Consider the following 18970-nt stretch of genomic DNA (forward strand, 5'->3'; position numbering starts at 1 on the left):
TGCCGATCGATGAAGGCAGCGTTCAAACTGTATAGGCTAGACTCCTCTCAGTTCTCCAGCCTGTTTGTAGGGATTTAGAGAAAGAGAGGGAGAGGGGGAGATGCTGAGCAGCAGATGCGAGGGCGCACCAGCAGAGATGCTCACACTTGATGCCCCTCTCAGCAGAGATGGTTGAGCCCTCGTCCAGTTTGCCGTGGTCTCTCTCTCCTCAAACCCAGACTCGCGCACTTCTCTCCCGGCACCTGACATAGCGCGGCGGCAGTGGTGGCGCGGGCGGCTCAGCCTGGCTCTCTGCTCCTGAGAAGGGAAGACTCCACACTTCACAAGAGAAAACACACTCATAGACACACAAAAACACACACACGGGGATCGTAAAGGTTAGATGCGTTAGTTGAGAACATGAAGGGGATTTACAGAGACGGATACTACGACGGATCTATTGAACTACGGGACGTCTTCAACAGGAGATGCGTAAAATGTGAATGCCGAGGGGACTTTGCGCAAGCCAGGACGATGAGGATTAGGACGGGACTTGTTTTTTGGAACCTCGTCTTCTCTCTGATGTTCACATGTGTGAAAGGTACGAGCCACTGCAGCAATGTTCCACATCTTCTCACGCGCCTGCTTTGTGTGCGTGCGTGCATGCGTTTGCTGCTTTAACGTTACAGACGTGCGCAAAATAGGCTACCACGGTTTACTGGAGGGACTTTTTGAGGGACGCAGCGCTCAATGCAGGCTTTGACTGAGGCGCTCAATAGATATTCTTGCGGTAGCCTCTTCTAATAGCCTACGTGAGCTGCTTTGCTTAGTAGGCTAACTAGTGGATTGTTGAGGCGCAAGTGCATGCACTGCAGATTTCCTACAGGATGTTGGGGGATTGTGATTTATTTAGGCTGAAGCAGATTTCTCCCTTTTCTTTCTGGGTCGAGTTTTCAAATATTTAAGGTGGGATCTGCGTCAGGGCCAATTACGCATCAGAAACGACCATTTAGGGGAGGGGGTCCAGGCAATTAGTGGTGTGGAATCAATTTGTCCACTGGTGTTTATCGGACTTGCCAGTGCAGACAGGTGTAAGGTGGGCTTGTTAGTATTCCAGTGGCTCTTTCGCAGGCACTGCCCATTTGAATACTCGCTGTGGCTGCCGAGGTAACCACTGTCTCCTTGTTTTTCACCCCCTTTAATGCAACTACAGTTATTTTGGCCAATGAATATTTCACTTTTTCTGACTTTTTCTTTTTTTGTGCACCATTCCTAGTCTTTGCACTCAACTGTCTCGCCCATCTCAGTTTTCCTCCCCTTACTTCACAACCGTAGTTTGATTCTTGCTATTTGCAGCTTTAAATCAGTCAAAGCAATTGTTGCTCATTTGACACAATGACCATGAGGTCATCTCCTGTCCACTGACACTCCAGCGTTTTAAAAAACAAATACAATGCATCTCTTGCTTCCTGCAATTTCACTGATGTTGATTATAAAAAGTCAGTTTTTTCCTTGTGTGTTTGTGAGTGTGTGTGTGTGTGCTCCATCTTTATTGTGTCATTTACTGCAAGAGATGCCCCGTTTCCAGCTAAAATAAATTAATGAAAAAAAATGCAAATCCAATACCAACCCTCAGAATGTTGTTCTTGTCAAAGGTGTGTATATGTACATGGACAATTTCTTTGTGTGTGTGTGTGTGTATGTGCCTCTGTGGCTGTTTATCTGCTCAGCGCATATATGTGTGTCTGAGTATGGGCCCTCGCAGATATCAATTTACATGCAGATTGTTCACCCTGTGAGTAATTCTCGTGTCTGTCTAATGCGGCCGGATGAGATGTGCAGCATGCAGAGTACCAGCGCCCACCACGACTGAGCCAAGTCGAGTCGAGCAGAGTCGGTCACAGTTGCTGTTTCATCACCACCCACATTGTGGCAATGTCAAACCTCGAGGCCACTGCCAATCCTCCTAGTTCTGTTACTTATTAGGGAGCCAGCCAGCCAGGAATTGGAGAGGGAGGGAGGAAAGGAGGAAAGGAGGAGGAGGCCTGGGTCTTCACTTAGAAAAGAATGAAAGAAATAGTGACACAGAGGAAGGCGAGGAGGAAGACCCACACAGCTGTTGTTCCTCTGCTCTGACAGTTGACACAGTGTTTGCAGAGGTAAAAAGATATCCAATAGATCGAGCCTGTGACTCACTTCCCTAGCTAAGATAATGATGTGAAATAAAAAGAAGAAGCCCCATATCTAGCAAAGTTTGTTCAACACTGCCTAGCTATAGCGGTGCCTTTTCCATTGACTGAAAATCAGATTATTTCTGAACCAGGATTCTGTGTGTGGGCGATGTACAGTTCTGAAGTTTTCTCACTCACCTGCTTGATTCTTGGCACATCTCATGAAGTGATGTTTAGTGGATTTCATCAGCTGGGATTTAATAGGGCCGCACAGCGATGTTTCAATAGATTGAAAAAAAAACATTGCAGCAGTCCACTACCGAACAAATGAGGACATCCACTGGAACTGTGTCGCAGGGGAACTTAACAAACTGCTTGACACAGACACAAATATAGGAGGATAAACTGCAAACACAGTTTTTTTTAAACAGAGCAAAAGGCCTGGGTCAGATAAAAATTGAATTTCTTTAAAGTGACGCAAAACTAAAAGCACCCCATTCATACTAGAAGCTTTTATAAGCTGTGGATCATATTTTGTTAGGGTGGTGATGTTCCTAAATGGAATTGAAGAAGAGAAAAATTGGAGTCATGGCCACGGTTAGTGTGTCTCCTTTATATTCCTAAAAGTTTTAAAAGTATTTCTTATTGAAACTGATGAATGTTGTGGTACTTTCCAGATGAACGTCGACTCAAACCGTCAGTTTCTATGTTTTGAACATCATGTGAAGTTAAAGGGACACCACAGGGTTGGACAAATATAACACACAGACCTATTTCCCTCTGACATTAGCATGTCAGATGACATCTATCCATTAAATGTACCACTTATTCTCTTGAGGGTCGAACAGGGAGATGGAGCCAATCCCAGCTGACATTGGGCGAGAGGCGGCTACAACGGGACGGGTCGCCAGCGTATCTCAGCTCCATCATACACCGGCAAACAACCATATGGTCAATTAAGGGTCCCAAATCAACCTAATCCTGAATCTGCAAGTCTTTGGAACAAACAGGGGACCATCTTGCTGTATTTGCATAAGTCAGGTAATAGTGAACAATAATTGATTGTGAACAGATTGTTAGATAATGGCCAGCTTCTGTGTCCCACCAAACAATTTTGAGAACATTGCATTTTTTATAAAATTTCCGTCTAGCTTCTATATTTTGTAAAAGTTATCTTTTGGAACTGGGTCACTAATTGTTGGTAATCAGGTGGGCTCCGCATAGACAGTAATCTGGCCACTGAGCCCTTAGTGAAGACTTTCTCTCAATGTGATTATGTAAACAGGCTGGAAAGGCTGCGAGGGCTAATCAGGATTACAATTTGTCTGTGTAATTACACACTATCTATGGGGAATGTGGGGCCTTATCCTGCTACCCCCTCAGTTTCTTGATCTCCACAACGGAAGAAGAGGGGCGGAAGGGGACAGCATCCCGAAGAATCACTGGGGTCCAACTGTAACCGGGAGGAAGAATATACTGTTTTCCAGGATACATGACAGTAGTTTTACTCGCTGGAATCCTGATCCCTCTTTTACTGCTGACATTTCACTGTATAGTCCTAGTGGTGTACCAAAGTACTACTCAGCTCACCCACTGGCCTCATGCCCATGGCTTGAGGCCGCGGCTGGGCTCTCAGATCGTGCTGACAGATTCCTGCATGGAACGGATATAGTTTGCTGGTTGCGAGTGAGTCTGTTCTTCTCAGGTTTATCAGTTTTAATATAAGCGGCACTCTTGGGGGAGAGAGAGATTGGCAATATCTTTTCTTCGGGAGGAAAAGTAGCTCACCGTTTGTTAAGATTAAATGTAAAAGGTTGAGGAGATGCTGCTTCCAGAGTCAAGGCTACAGATTCAGAGTGGACAGTCTGCACCTCAGGTGCCATTGTCAGAGGGGATTAAACTCAGTTAACTGTCTGCAGGCATATTTGCTGATAAAAATGTATGCATCTATTTGGCTTCAACCATGCTGAGGTTTAAATTTTAAAACACCTGACAAGTGAGACATTTGCAGTCACATTATAATCGAGATGTTTAGCTTTAATGCAGTCAATTTGTGTAATAACTGTTTATAAGAAAGAACATAAATTCCGGAAAAAGACAGATACTATAAAGGACATCTTACCCAGTTATGTACCTTCTAATGAGCTGTAACCAAACATGTCTGCATATAAAACCCATATGGATTTCTTAAGTTTTCACTGAATCACACAATAGTATCCATACAATTGGGTATTTTTTGTCAAACCTTGTCAAGAATTGTATCCGCAGTATTTTTCCAGTGTTATTCACTTTAAAACCTGTAGCATGCACGCCCACGTACCTCCTCGAGTCCTCCTCCGCAGTGCCCACTGCTGTTCTTGTTTGTGTCTGTGGCTGTCGACTGGATTTTTGATATGTGACAGGGGAGCAGGCAGGGGTAAGGCATGGTCGGGGAAACAAAGCAGGATGATGTGAAGGTGATTGAGGAGGTAGTGTGTTTATTGGAGGTTGCTTTGATTCCATAGCAAATTTGTTCAGCAATTAAAATGAAAAGTGGTTATAGCTTAACAGACACCTGTTTAGACACGCAGCTGCACCACTGTGCTATCAGTGTTGAGGAGGCAGCACTGGGGACTGCATGTATTCCATCGAGCTAGAAAATACAGACCTAGACAGACCCGAGCACTTCGAAAGTACAATCTCAATTGCTGTCGAGAGGCTCTCAGTTCAGCTGCATAGATGTTACATTGCTGTTAATTTAACAATTGACTTAATCGTTTTTAAGTTCTCTGAAATCCTCTGAATGATAAAGCAGTAAAAGCGTGATGTCTCATGCGGGGTTAGTCATGCTTAGCTTTTTTTGTCGGAAAAACACATTCAGGCCTCTGCTGAGCATGCTGAAAAAAATCATTGATTGACTAATTATCTGATTTCACAGTTCCATGCTGTGTACATTGGCCTATGGTGCTAGCCTGGGGAGCTGTAATTATTAAAGCACTTATTCATTCATGTTTGTCCATTCAGGTCTAATTCTCATCATGAGAGCATTATCAAGGACAGGCTATGACACTGATACAAAGAACCCGAACCTCTAAGAAAAGCCGATAACTCCAAACAGCAGCGCTGGCACTTGTAGACTTGTACTTAAGCACAAAAATTGAACCTTTATCCAAACAAAACACAAACAAGGTCGGTATTATAGGTCCAGATGCTGTTTTGGCTAATCTGAAGAAACAGCTATCGGCAGAAAAATTAAGAAACCGATAGCAGGTGCATTTTATTCAATGCGCTCTGCCTATTTCGCTGTTTACCTGCAAGCAACCAAGGCCGGCTCAGAAACGACTGGTCAATTCAGAATCGAAACCCAGTTACGCTGCCAGCCCCCAAAAATGTTTGTTCCTCGTTCACATGCAGAATCTGTTTACAGAGATAAGTGTGACTCAGCCATGTTTTGTCTTATCTGCAGCCGCAACAGGTGTAAAGTGCCTATTGCATTGCCTGCAGGTTGGGTAAGTGTTCAAATTGCACCGGCTGTGTTCTTTCCTGTGTATAACCCCAGGTTAGCATGAGTGGAATTGGTAACAGTTTCTGGAGAAAATACAAACTGCCAAATGTCAATGAGGTGGTTTGTAACTTTGAGATTGAGTTTCAAGTGAAGTGCATGAGGTGCTTTGAGTCTGCAAGAAAAACATCTTCACTGTTTGAACAGGCTGAAAACTGGATGGAGATGTTTACTCCGAAAGTTAAAAAAAACAGATAAGTATAGTTTCAGCCTCTCTTCGTCGACAAAAAGACGCTCTCCCGTTCCGTGCGCTTCTCCTTTTTTCTTTTTTCGAGGCGAAAGTGAAGTGTTGATGTTATTTGTTTGGAAAATTGGAATTGAGAGAGACAGGCGTCCTATTAGATGTGTTGTTGGCTCACAGTTTTGTGTTGTACAGCAGCCCTCACCAGAGGTGTGGACTCGAGTCACATGACTTGGACTCGAGTCAGACTCGAGTCATGAATTTGATGACTTTAGACTCGACTTGACAAAATGTAAAGAGACTTGCAACTCGACTTGGACTTCAACATCAATGACTCGTGACTTCACTTGGACTTGAGCCGTTTGACTTGATAAGACTTGCTCCTTTCCCCAAAACACAAAGATTAAAAAGTATGTTATTAAGGAGCGCTCTGTATCTGTCATCGTGTTTGTGTGTGTGTGTGTGTGCAGCGCCGCCGCTCCAAAACGCCCACTAAGCGCTGTGCGTCGGGCACCAAGTCCTGAGGGGGCACCAAAAAAAAGCAACTGAAAAATTATCATAGTTATAATAATTATGTAGCCGAGCGTTTGGTTGTATCATAAGTCCGGCTTCAGCCGACAAAGGACACGAGAGCAGGTCATGCACTCGGGACAGCACACCCGTTTATTCTCCGTTCATTTTACAACTTCACTCATCACAGCACCCACTTCCTTTAAAACCCCCTTTCAAAATAAGAGTCACTACCAACAACCCACTTAAAACCGGAAATACAAATCAACCCTCAACAATAACGTCATTAAATAAATTAGCTTACAATTATAATTTTGATATTATTTCAGTATAGAAATATTAGGTACCTTTTAGCCATGTATATCACAAAAAAGGCAGAACAAGAGATATATTAAATTGCTCAAAAAAAGTTAAAGAAGATTGACTATTCTTGTTTGTACTTATTGATGATTATTTAATGTAATCATAGAGGAGTTATGCTTAGGGCACCAAAATGGCTCGCAGCGGCACTGGGTGGAATCATACTACGTCCCCATCGTGCACAAATGACTGACAGACTTTTGGCCAATTTGGTCTTTTGCAAATGCAATTCAGCATAGGGCCCTGACATATATCACAACCCTGTTCATTGTTATGTTCAAGTATTTGTTATGTTTCTCACATGTACACACACACACAGACAATATGAGGTAAGATAAATGAGATGAGATAAACACAGGACAGGACAGAAATGTTCATGTTCATGTATTTGTTATGTTTCTCACATGTACACACACACACAGACAATATGAGGTGAGATAAATGAGATGAGATAAACACAGGACAGGACAGAAACTGCTAACCCTAACTAGTTAAAATGCAAAATACAATGTTAGCACTTTTGTACAAATAATTACAGTTGCACTTGTTTTTTCAAATGTGTTCATTCTGTAGGAGTGGTTTAAAATGAAGAATATTCTTGCAAAATATGAGTTAAATGTTAAAAATGACTGGTTAATAGTGCAATAGGGAAGTGCAATGTTGGCACAATTTTTTTCTGTAATTTCAATTGCACTTGTTTTAATAAATAAATAAATACAGATTTTAAAAGCATACATGATCTGTGTAAATATATTATTACTCAGTGATCAAAAGGACTCGAAAAGACTCGAAACTCAAACTGCAGGACTTGGACTTGACTTGAGACTTGTCAGTCTTGACTTTGGACTTGACTCGGGACTTGCCTGTCTTGACTTGGGACTTGACTCGGGACTTGAGGGCAAAGACTTGAGACTTACTTGGGACTTGCAAAAAAATGACTTGGTCCCACCTCTGGCCCTCACAGTGGTGGCCTGGCATCAGGTGCAATATGGCCCAGTAGCACTTTGAGGAGTTATTGGTGTCTAGCCATAAAATACTGTATCTGCTCGGAGGGAGCTGATGCGGCGGCAGCATTCAGACGTCGGGAAGCAGTTATTATACTTGGCCACGCAGACACGCAAACCTCAACCTGTTATTTCCATGTGCAATGGCCTGTGCTCGGGCTGGGCATTTGTGCCCGTGCCAGCTGTGTTTCTCCGTGGCAGAGTGTTTGATTTTAGTATTTTTCACCTCAGTGGTTGGCAATTTAAAACCACCAAATGGAATATTTCAGAGCCCTTTCCCAAATTGCAATGACACACTCATGAGGTAATAGTCATTCTGTAGAAAGCCTCTTTTCTGTTTGTGCTGTACGGAGCCCATTTCTTTTTCATCAACCATGCAGACAAGCCTAGTGAGGGGCTGTGATTACGCACATTCTATCAATTTGAATAGTGAGGATGCCGCACAGCCATGCAGATAAAATCCTTCTCTTTGGGGGACGTTTATTTAAGATTTCTGTCTGCTGAGGTTTCAGCCGGGGCCGTGGCAGTCGTCATTGTTGTATTCCTGCTTGTGCTGACGAAAAAAAATTTTCACTTCCCCCCATGTTTTACTGTCTGTGACTCGGAGTGCAGCTTGCCATAGCGCTGAGTGAAAAGTGCTTGGATTTCTTAAAACAAAATTACGTCTAAATATAACTCGTGCGTGCTGTAGCATCTCTGATTTGATACAGTGCAGAGCACTGTATCAAATCAGAGCACTGTCTTCTGTGCATCGCCGCTGATCAATGGAAACATAGTTCTATCATTTCAATTTAACTTTTTTTTGCTTTTTTGTGAAAGTTTAAATTTAGCTGAGATTTCCTTATAATTCAAACAGAATATGAAAATGATTACCCAAAGTTGCACTAGTTAATCTCCTAAAAACGGTTGTTAAGACAATTTATATTTAGCAACGTGCAGGAGCGTCTGTGTGCTTGACTTTGTGGTGTTTCATTGCAACAGTGAGACCAGAACTTTGCAGCAAATGAAGCCTGCCAGGGTGTTTGCTGACCTTTGTTTTGCTCGGTAAGGGCTCTATCTTTCCAGTCAGTGCACTGTAACCAGGCCCTGCTGATGGATATCTCTGTATTGGCTGACTAACCTTTCAGGTCAGGTGGAAATCAATGCAGGTTTTTTTCGTAATTTAACTTTGATTGCTAGGAGAGGTGCTGTTGCCTCCCTCTCAGTTTCTAACAGCCCGTCATCATGAGCAATGATGAAATGCCATCCGAAGAGAGAGAGGTGTCCTTGACGAAGCAGATACTACAGACCATCTTGAGGAAATGGAGTATCACACATAGGGATAGAGCTAGAGAGAGAAAGAGAGATAGAATAATACATACCTAAAACGAGTCAAAAAGAGGAGAGTGAAAAGCACGTCGCTCAGTGGGCTTGTGGATATTGGGTTTTGGAGTCGTTTGAAGAAAGATACTGTGATGAATGAAGGATGAGGGCAAAACCCTGTTCATGTATAGTTCGACTAGCGCTGCAAGTGTTCGTACGAGGCTCGTACGGCTGTGATGTTTTTGCACTGCAGCAGAATTTGTGTATTTGCACTGCAAGATTATGTCATACACTTAATTATGTACAAATTTGAGATTGGTGATACCCTTATCGTTTCATCCTTATAAAATCATATGTTTTAAGGTTTTATGTGCTCTTTTTCAGTCCCTTTTATAATAAACAGCATGTTACAAACCAAGTATCCATATGAGGGAGAAGCAGGTGTACAGGGATTTTATGTTTATCATCTCATACACATCAACACACACAGTTTGGGCCAGGGACTCAAACAAATCACTCCTTACAAGCAAAGTAAGCTTTAAAGACTCTGGGGAACTTTGAGTCTCAGCTCATATATCTCCACTGAACATACAACCTCTGTCAGCTCTATTTAGTATTTAAATAGATGTCATGGTTTAAAAAGTCAAATAGAATTATAGGTGAAGCTTAAACACAGTAAAACAAGTAAATTCACCATTTAGACACACGTTCTATACAAATGGTTGCAGATCCAGATCCCCCAAATCCCCAAAGTTTTTCTGGACCAATCCCTCACAGATTTGTTCAATTAACTTATCATATATTTTCTTCTGCTTGTTAGAAATGTTATCATATTTCATGATCTGAGAAACGAAGAATTGAGTCTTGAGGAACTCCCCACTCGAACATTGGTTTGCTCATAGACAGAGCTTCATAGATACCAGTTGGCCCAAATTTTAACCCAGTTTAGCACAGTGCCATAAAATGCATCCACTTTTCTAGTCTGTCGAGCAGTATCTCATGGTCAGCAGTGTCGAAAGCAGAGATCCAGTAACACCAAGACCGTAATTTTTGATGCATCACTGCTCCAAAACATGTCATCTTAAACTTTAACTAGTGCACTCTCAGTGCTGTGGTTTTGGTGGAAATCCAGACTTAAAAAGGATTTCAGAAATATTTTTGCGCCAGGACAGTGTTATGTTGCTGAGAGACCATCTTTTTTTCAATGATGTCTCCTTAAAAAGGTGAACCTATAGTTATTTATCATGGAGGCATCCAGCTTTAATAACTACTGTCTTCATGGTGCTTTGGAAAAATCCCTGACTGAAGAGAACTATTGGCTTCCTACTATAATATGTGGCTATGCAGTTAAAAAGAATCAACCATAATAATAGGAACTATTTGAAGTGATAATAAATAGTAATCATTCATGAAAGCATAATTATTTAAAGAATTATACCGCATTTGAAAAACAGCAAAAAAAGCTTGTATTTTTTAAGAGAGACTAAATATAATCAGCCATGACACATCTCACGAGTCAGAGCAAGTAGAAGGAAGAAAGCAGTTCACCTCTGTCTTTGGTTTCTTGGCTCCGTGCTTCAGGCGCAGACACAAAGAAGCACACACAAGCACACACAAACACACACACACAGGAGTCTGATTGGGCAGTAGCTCAGGTGGTTGAGCATGTTGGTCATTTGTCATGGGGTGGCTCCCAGGATATTCCTGCTCGTTGAAGTATCTATGAATGGAACAACAAAGCCCAAATGTTCTGGATGTGTGTGCTTGTGGAATTGAAGGGAAGCTTCTTTGGTCAAAAGCCTCTGCCAGAGTATGGTAAATCCATAATGTCCAATAATCTACATAAATGTCCTTGCATGAGCTCAGCTGGTGTTTGTCGACATAGAAGAATTAGGTTTGGACATGTTCCAACTCAAGACCAGCACCCTTTGGTATTTAATGCCTGTTTTTTTTTTTAAATCTATACTTCACAAAATAAAGGGCACTTAGAAGTATTGTGTAGAGCAGCTCTACCAGTGAATAAACTTTACACTATCTGGAACCAAAGAGGGCGCTACAACATCTCTGTAGTTGCCAGTACTTCTAATTCCATTAGTCAGGTCCCAAAAACGTTCATATCCATATTACATCATTTGCTCCAAGCCACAGGACTTTGTTCGATTAGATCAACTTTATTGTCTCTTTGAAAAGATTACTTTGGACACACAAGCTACCACATTAACTAGGGATAATAGACAGTTGATAAAGGGCAAATACAGTACAAAAGTCGGCAGATAAATTCAATACTCTTTAAGGACAATAAAGCAAATGGAACAGAATACATTTGCTGGACTGGAGTGCCACAGTCCTTCATCAGAATTCAACACTGCCCGGGGAGGAGAAGACTTTGTCTAGCAGTTAATTCTTCTCTGCTGGATCCTGAAGCAACTACATGAGGGAACAGGCCACACTGTGAATGTTTATTATCTGAGCCTGTTTAATGTTGGTCTGCTCAGAAATAGTCGATTGAGACGGGCCAATATCTCACACCCATTAACCATTATATTACCATCTATTACCTGATCGTCTGTTTGTCACTCATAATAATCTGACTTGCTGCAAATGACACCCCCTCCTCCTCTTTTCCATACTGCACATAATCATTTCTTTTTATGACTTCTCTACAAAAGTGCATTAATGCCAGAGAACAACATATTGGCTGTTATGCACCTCACACACCAGTCCAAGCACTGGGAAGTCAACATGTTGCCTCTAATTTTCTTCCTGCTCATAGCAAACATTAAATAACCCAATTAGCCCGAAACAAATTTGTTTAGTCCTTGAAAATAATAGGATACTCTCTATGATGCATAATGCATTTTGTTTAAAAAATCAATCTTATTTTCCATCCACACAGGGCACAGCACTGGGATTCATTAACTGGATCATTCTGCCCAAAATCTCTGTATTCACTGGGAAAGGGATTGGAGAATCACATTCATTAGACTTGTTCTCTGTTTGTTTTAGTAGCAGTACAACAAGGCCAACAACACAAATAAATATGCATGTTCCCACACACATGCAATTCAGATTGTCAAACACTTTGAGAAATCCCATCAGGGTTGAAGCCAACTGCCATTTTCCTTTCTGTGTTTGGCCAGTCATGCAGTTATGAACACAGGTGTAGCGGAGTGAAAATGTGTGCAAAAAGGCCAGGGGTAAATGTAAGTATTTTAAGGAAACAGCTGGGACACTTCTTGCGCTGTCTGTCATTCGGCCGTGGCCGCCCGCTGTGCCCCTGTTTCTTTCATGGTTGAGCGTTATGATACTGATTTATCGTTGTGAACTGTATTTTCCCCACTGTGCAATCACAGCATGATGTTAATTTGGTTTCTCATCGCAATTTATGGTCGGTGTAGCAGCATGATAATAATGTGGGGTCGGGAATAAAGAAAAAACCCTACTGGGGAATATGTTTTACAGCTGAGATGATGATGGAGGTCGGAACGGGCAACTTAGCGGTGACAGTGGAATTCAAAGAAGACATACTGTAGGTCTAACTGGTAAATGGATTTAATGCACGTCCTCTCTCCCTGACGAGGAAGCACACGTTGTCAATGTTTTCCTTTGAAGAAACAAGATGAGTGTTTACAATGTTCTTTTTATAGATCCAGCTTTTATGGAGATGACAGTACTTAACATATTACAAGCTTGTATGAATCACAGCATTGAAAAGGGGGATTCTAATTCATAATGGATAGCTTATGGAGAGAAAAAAAAAGAAATTTCGATTGGGAGGGGGGACATTGGGGTGAGGAGGAGCTGGATGTTGCCAGGAAAAAGAGAGGTAGAGTTACAGAGAGTGCGAGAGAGAAAGAGAGATGATGAAAGATTGTGGGAACAATTGGCTGAATAGGCAGTGAAGGAAAAAGGTGAGAGAGACGAGGGGGTGAAGCTGAGGAGGATAAAAAGTGGGACAAAATCTGCAGATGGTGAGAGAGAGATGCGGGGATAATGAAGGATGAAAGGAATTCTTATATATGAGAAGGAGAAGGGAAAAAAAAGCGTGCTAGGCAGAAAGGGGGAAATAGATATCTTGGCATGAAGCATCTGTTTTGTCATCCCCAGGACATCAGAACAATCAGCCACGCAAACACTGCTAAGCATTTCACACAAACAAGCATTACTCTGAATAGGGTGAAACATTAGTAATGCTTGACAAACACTGATGCGGTACCAGACGGCCTCAGTTAAAAGCAGACATAATACATTTTTTGTGGGTTGAATATTGTGTGATTGATTCAGGCTAACAGAAAGTTTATAGGCCGTTTCCTTTGCCTTGTTGTTGTTGTCGACTAGGATTTCATCAGGTTAGTTTTACCATGATGTCAGCCGGAGTTACACTGTTACAACTGAATCTAGATTACTCCATTAATAATAATGTGTTTTAATAGCAATGGTTAAATGGTAAATGGACCGTATTCATACAGCACTTTTCTAGACTTATCAACCATTGAATACACTTTACAGTACAAGCCACATTCACACAGGGATTTGCTTATCCTATCACAAAGTGGTACAATGTAAGTAAAGTTGGACTCAACCCCCAGCAGCAGCAGCACAGGTGGAGAAACAGCACCTAGACCATAGACCTTATACAGACCCAGACTTAATGACGTAGGATCGCGGTAATTAGGGCCCGAGCACCTCCGTTGGGAGGCCCTATTGAAATTGTAAGGATTATTCTGAGCGTTTTTCAACGTGCTCAAAAAGTTTTAAAAGTTTGCAGTAAATTAGAGAGTGGTGAAAATGAACGTATTCTGGAGTATTTGGAAATGAGCGTGGCAAAATGGCCCAACAGCGCCATCTACGGAAAAGCCCCTCGTTTAACATTCACTGATCCTCACGAAAATGAGGATAATGGTGAACTATGACCACATGCACAAAAAAGCTTCAAGGAGCATTATAGAAAACGCAACAGGAAGCTCGCCATTTTAGATTTAGTGGCCATTTGGCCATATTCCACATTTTTACTTTGATGTACTTTTCGTAGAGCTTTCATCAGATCAACTTAAAATTTAGACTTAGAGTGTCATCACAACAAGATGGAGATCTAAAGTTATTGAAAGATCGATTTTTCGTCACACCATGTGACCGTGGCGGGGCGTCAAAGTTTGATTACACGCCATCAAAACACGTGCTTCTGTATCTTGGACATATTTGGTCCAATCGAGTCCAAACTAGACATGTAAGACAAGGGTCGCGACCTGAAGACATCTATACAGAAATCATGACTTAAAATGACAGCGCCCCCTGGTGGCAGCAGGAAGTGAAGCGTTTATCCTTGCCGCAGTGCGCAAACGCATGCAATGCGGTGACGAGCGCTTGGTCATCAAACGCTCTTTTTTCACAGACCGCAAAAGACTTAAAATCGCCTGTGCTCGGGCCCGTTAGTGCTACAAGGTAGCCCTAGTTTTACTTGTTCTTGAGTACTTTTAAAAAAATGTATTTGTACTTAGGTCAAATGTTAGAGTGCTTCCTTCACTACTGAAGGACACGCAGTAAAGATAATGGATAGATTAAGGAAGGATATATTAACACACTCACACCAACAGACATCAAACCAAGACATCTGAAAATGTTTTCCAGCGATTTAATATGATTTCCACATATTTCCAATATGCTTCCAAACTGCGGTCGATATGCGACCATCAAGTTGCATAACATAAACATAGCGGCATTCTCCTTCCATCAATATAAAACTTAAACGTTTTCATGTTGCCTTTAAATAATCTGATGTCCTAGATTAAACATACAATAAAATGATGTGAAAATTCATTATATCTATATTACTCCCACTGTTAATCAGTACAATTCCATCGTCCTGTGGGGAGAAGTTTTATGTTAACAGAAATAGTTTTATAATTATGTTCATAAACATGGAAGTGCTGACTCATCTATGGCCTCGTAATTATGCCAGGGCCCACTGCTTTGACTGAAATGAATTACATCTAATCCATAACAACAACAGCTCAACTGCAGGTGGGCTCGCCTTCAGTAATGGACAAGGCTTTTTCACATTTCTTGCACAGGGACATTTTTTAATTGCCATTGTGAGTTTGGACATTATTGTCTCCACGTGCTTCATAGCTTTTCTTTAAACATTACACATGTATCCGGCATTCGGTCCATTATTCCTTTTGGTTGGAAAATAAAACTAATTTTAGCAACCAGGAAAAATATGTTAATGGGGATTTGCAAAAATGAAAACCATGTGAAACAGGCATCTACCATTTCAGTTCATTAAATTCAAGAATGTGTGACAACATGCTACAATACGCAATTTAGAGGCCACAGTGCAACAACAAATATAACAGCAGCTGTTGGTCAAACAAGTAAGATTGCAGTTATCCTAAAACTGTGATGATAAATCTTCACCTTTTTCACTCATGCTCACAGCTGTTTGAATCATTGCTGAGGGCTATCCGGGATCATATAATATTGCCAAGAGCACTTGATAGCAGCAGCAATGTACAGTGTCAGAGGTTAGATAGGGTCGACCCTGTAGGTGGTGCATTGATGCTGTAAATCTGCCATGATTACACCAATTGTTGGCAGAAATAATTACACCAAAGACATACAACGAACCTTGGCAGGATTTTTACCTGGTGCGCTGAGAGCAGCAGCTCATCGCCAGTCACAACATCATAAACCTTGTTCGGGCATACTGTATCTACAACTGTATCTATAACAAGTTCAGGCCACTTGATCACCGCATGGGGGAGGAGTGAATTGGTCTGAGGGGGCAGTCAGTTATCTGACAATAGGTGGAAATATACAGTGATGTCAGGTACTCTGGACAGGAGTATAATATCCTGAAGGTGTTGCGAGATGTAGAGATTGTGTAAGAATGTCCCAGTGGATAATTTTGTCCGTGATAACAGAGTTGTTTTGTGTGTGTAATACAAATAACAGCTGCTAGGATTTGCCCAAACCAAAATTAGAAAGCTTGACAAGAGGAAAATGAATTGTCTGTTTGCTTTATAGTTTAACATTTGGACTATTTGCTCACATCAGTTTATAAGAAGGAGTACATACTGGAGAAGAATTACGGCTGTCTGTCCATTAAGAGACCCCCTGAGCTGCATACTGATCTGTGTGTGTTTTGCTGTGTGTGTGTGTGTGTGTGTGTGTGCGTGTGAGAGTGAGAGAATGTGTGTGTCTGTGTGTGAATGTGTGTGTGCTAACACTATCCAAGAAACATCCTTTACCTACAGAGTGTGAAAAGCTAATTACACTAAGGCTAAATTGTGGGGGTAAACCATGCATCTTAATTAAGTTTACTTTTCATTAGACAACATTCAAGATAGGCTCAAACAAAGTAGTTTTACATTCAGTGTGTTTGGCGTCATGTTTATACACTGTGTGAGTGCGGGAGTTATACTGGGAGTGGAAGTGTGGAGGAATGTGTTTGATTGTGTGACGAAAAAACTGTGTAGCGTGGAGTGTTCATTTACATTATTGCTGCTCAGCTTAGCCAAGCAATCACATTTGTGTAGTATGATAGTGTCAAGCTTTATCTGTTGGTGTTTTTGTTCTGTGTGTTATGGCTGCAGTCACTGGGGCTGAATGGTTGAACGGACGCATTTATATTTTGGGTACATTATTTTCAGGCCTTTGCACAAAAATTGGGGTTTCTTCTTAGAGGTTAACCTTATATGTCAAGAGTATTCATTTTTTTCAGCAAGCCAGTTTACCAACGTACCAGAGATCTTTTCTCATTTTGGCTGTGAAACAGATTGTTTAAGGGCTTGTGGCACCAAATTGGCAGACCTTGCTTGTTGCTTGTCTCTGGGGATTTCTGACCCTCTAGAAAGAATTTTGCAGTAACGATGCATCACAAACATTTTGTTCAACTCTGAAAAAACTAAACATAATTGAAGTCCTCAATTGTGCTTGTCTTTTTCATTATTGCCACGTTTAGAGCTGCAGACGTTTTTTTTTTTTTATTTGACTAAAAGTGAAAACACAAATGGAAACACGAAACATATCTCCTGCTCAGCTGGTTGGCAGATTCCCCTCACAGCTTGTGCCAGCAGAGAACAATGTGAATTTTCCAAACAATTTGTTCTCACACGAAGAAATACTGTTCCTGAACTTAAAGCTGTGCATGCAGTTGTTACAATAAAAGCATTACTTGAATAGCTTCTGTTTTAAAGCCATTCAGGTAATTTATTGTTGCATGGATGTTTGAACCAGGCAAAACTTAACACATTTTATGTAAGGATATCTTCTATTTACTCTATTTTCTTCAATGTGTTGAAGGGAATTTCTTTCTGTTTTTGCTTCTGCTGTGAGTATTTTTCACACTGTCTCGAAGCCTCCGATAATAACTCAGTGTTTTTTTTCTCTCATTCCAGGTTTTATCCATACTTGCGGAGGCACTTTAAAAGGGAGGAATGGGACGATAGAAAGCCCCGGCTTTCCATATGGATATCCAAATGGAGCAAACTGTACCTGGGTGATTGTTGCCGAGGAGGGAAACAGGATTCATATAGTTTTTCAATCTTTCGCTGTGGAGGAGGAATATGACTTTTTATCTTTGTATGATGGACATCCACACCCGGCTAACTTCAGGACGAGGTAAGGGAGCGAGCGGCCCTGAAGCCGTGCATCTTGAAGGCTGCGTTTGAAGGCTGGCAGGCTGGGACGGAAAGATGTGAGGTGTGGGGGGGGGAGCCTTCAGTGATCACTTCTGAAGAAGGTTCATCTTTAATGTACACAGGACAAAGTTGCCGCATCCTTATCCTGGAGTTGAAAAAATATACATATACACACACATATATGTTTCAATAAAAAATGCTTTAAGCTTCTTTTATGAGTGACTATAAATAAAGGTAAAGTCAAGATTCCAAAGCAAAGAAACCCATCAATCTGAATCACTTGCATTTATTTTCTGAATCAACATGATGTGCTGGCTTCAGTGATATGCTGGTCAGCTTGGTGATCACTGACCTTTATTCAAATGCTTCACTGTAGGACACAGGGGTAGAGGGAAACATCAAATACAAGGATTTCACGTTTGCTTTGGTCTCTGAAAAGCCAAATTAATCCTTGCATCCTCACAAACGCTGATATTGAAGTACATCCCTTTTCCCGTGTGGCTTTTTATTTCTACATCTCCCTCTCCTCATTGTCAGTCTCTAAAAGATCTATTAGACTCAACCTTTTGACTGTAAAAACACTCTTTACAGCTTAGCAGAATTCAATAATTGAATTAATGAACGACACGGAGAAGGTTGAGGAGAAAGTCACAGGATCTTTGCAAGGGAGGCTTGTGCTGAAACGGTAAGACATTATAAGGGATGGAAACAAGACTCTTCTCCACAGAGGCATTCATACCGAAACAGAAATACTGAGAGCTCAGGTTTGATGAAAACATTTTCCCAGGGTACATCAGTGACTATTGTTTTGCCGATAATTCTGAAGCTTTTTTGTTTGTTTATTAAACATGGTATCACAAATATAAACTCAATCAAAAAAGGACTGGTGAAGCGTGAAGGTTACCAGCCTACAATTGAATATCTTTTTGTTTGGCAAAAAATAAAATGATATGGTGTTTGTCAGATTCAGAGGGAATCTGAACAGCAGCTTTCTTTGGATGATCCATTTTCTACTTTTCCAATGAAGCCTACATCACAGAATTATTTTGTTTTTTGATTTCATTTTTTTAGAATAAGATTCAATTTACTTTTTAAAAACATTTTAAAGTCTGACCGTCCACTTGTATTCATGAGTGTGCTTCGTGAGAGTGGGTCCCTGCATTAGGCAGTGCCATGGCTGAAGTGGACTGAGGTCACATGGGGGGATGTATAGCAAACAGTGGCAATGAAGGGAAATTATTCAAGAGCTGAATCATTGTTGATACTTTAGCAGCTGAATC

General features: G+C 41.3%; 1 protein-coding gene across 1 annotated transcript in view; it reads left to right on the forward strand.

Moving 5' to 3' along the window:
* The first annotated feature begins 333 nt into the window (after positions 1–333).
* The window catches only part of LOC133965309 (CUB and sushi domain-containing protein 3-like), a 205497-nt gene continuing 186860 nt past the window's right edge, over positions 334–18970 (forward strand). Inside the window, exons 1-2 of the mRNA XM_062399793.1 lie at positions 334–580; positions 17448–17670. Coding sequence (XP_062255777.1) covers positions 400–580; positions 17448–17670 — 404 coding nt within the window. The 5' untranslated portion in view covers positions 334–399. The remainder of the gene's footprint in view (positions 581–17447; positions 17671–18970) is intronic.

This window comes from Platichthys flesus, chromosome 11, assembly GCF_949316205.1.
Source record: "Platichthys flesus chromosome 11, fPlaFle2.1, whole genome shotgun sequence".
Classification (NCBI taxonomy): Eukaryota; Metazoa; Chordata; class Actinopteri; order Pleuronectiformes; family Pleuronectidae; genus Platichthys; species Platichthys flesus.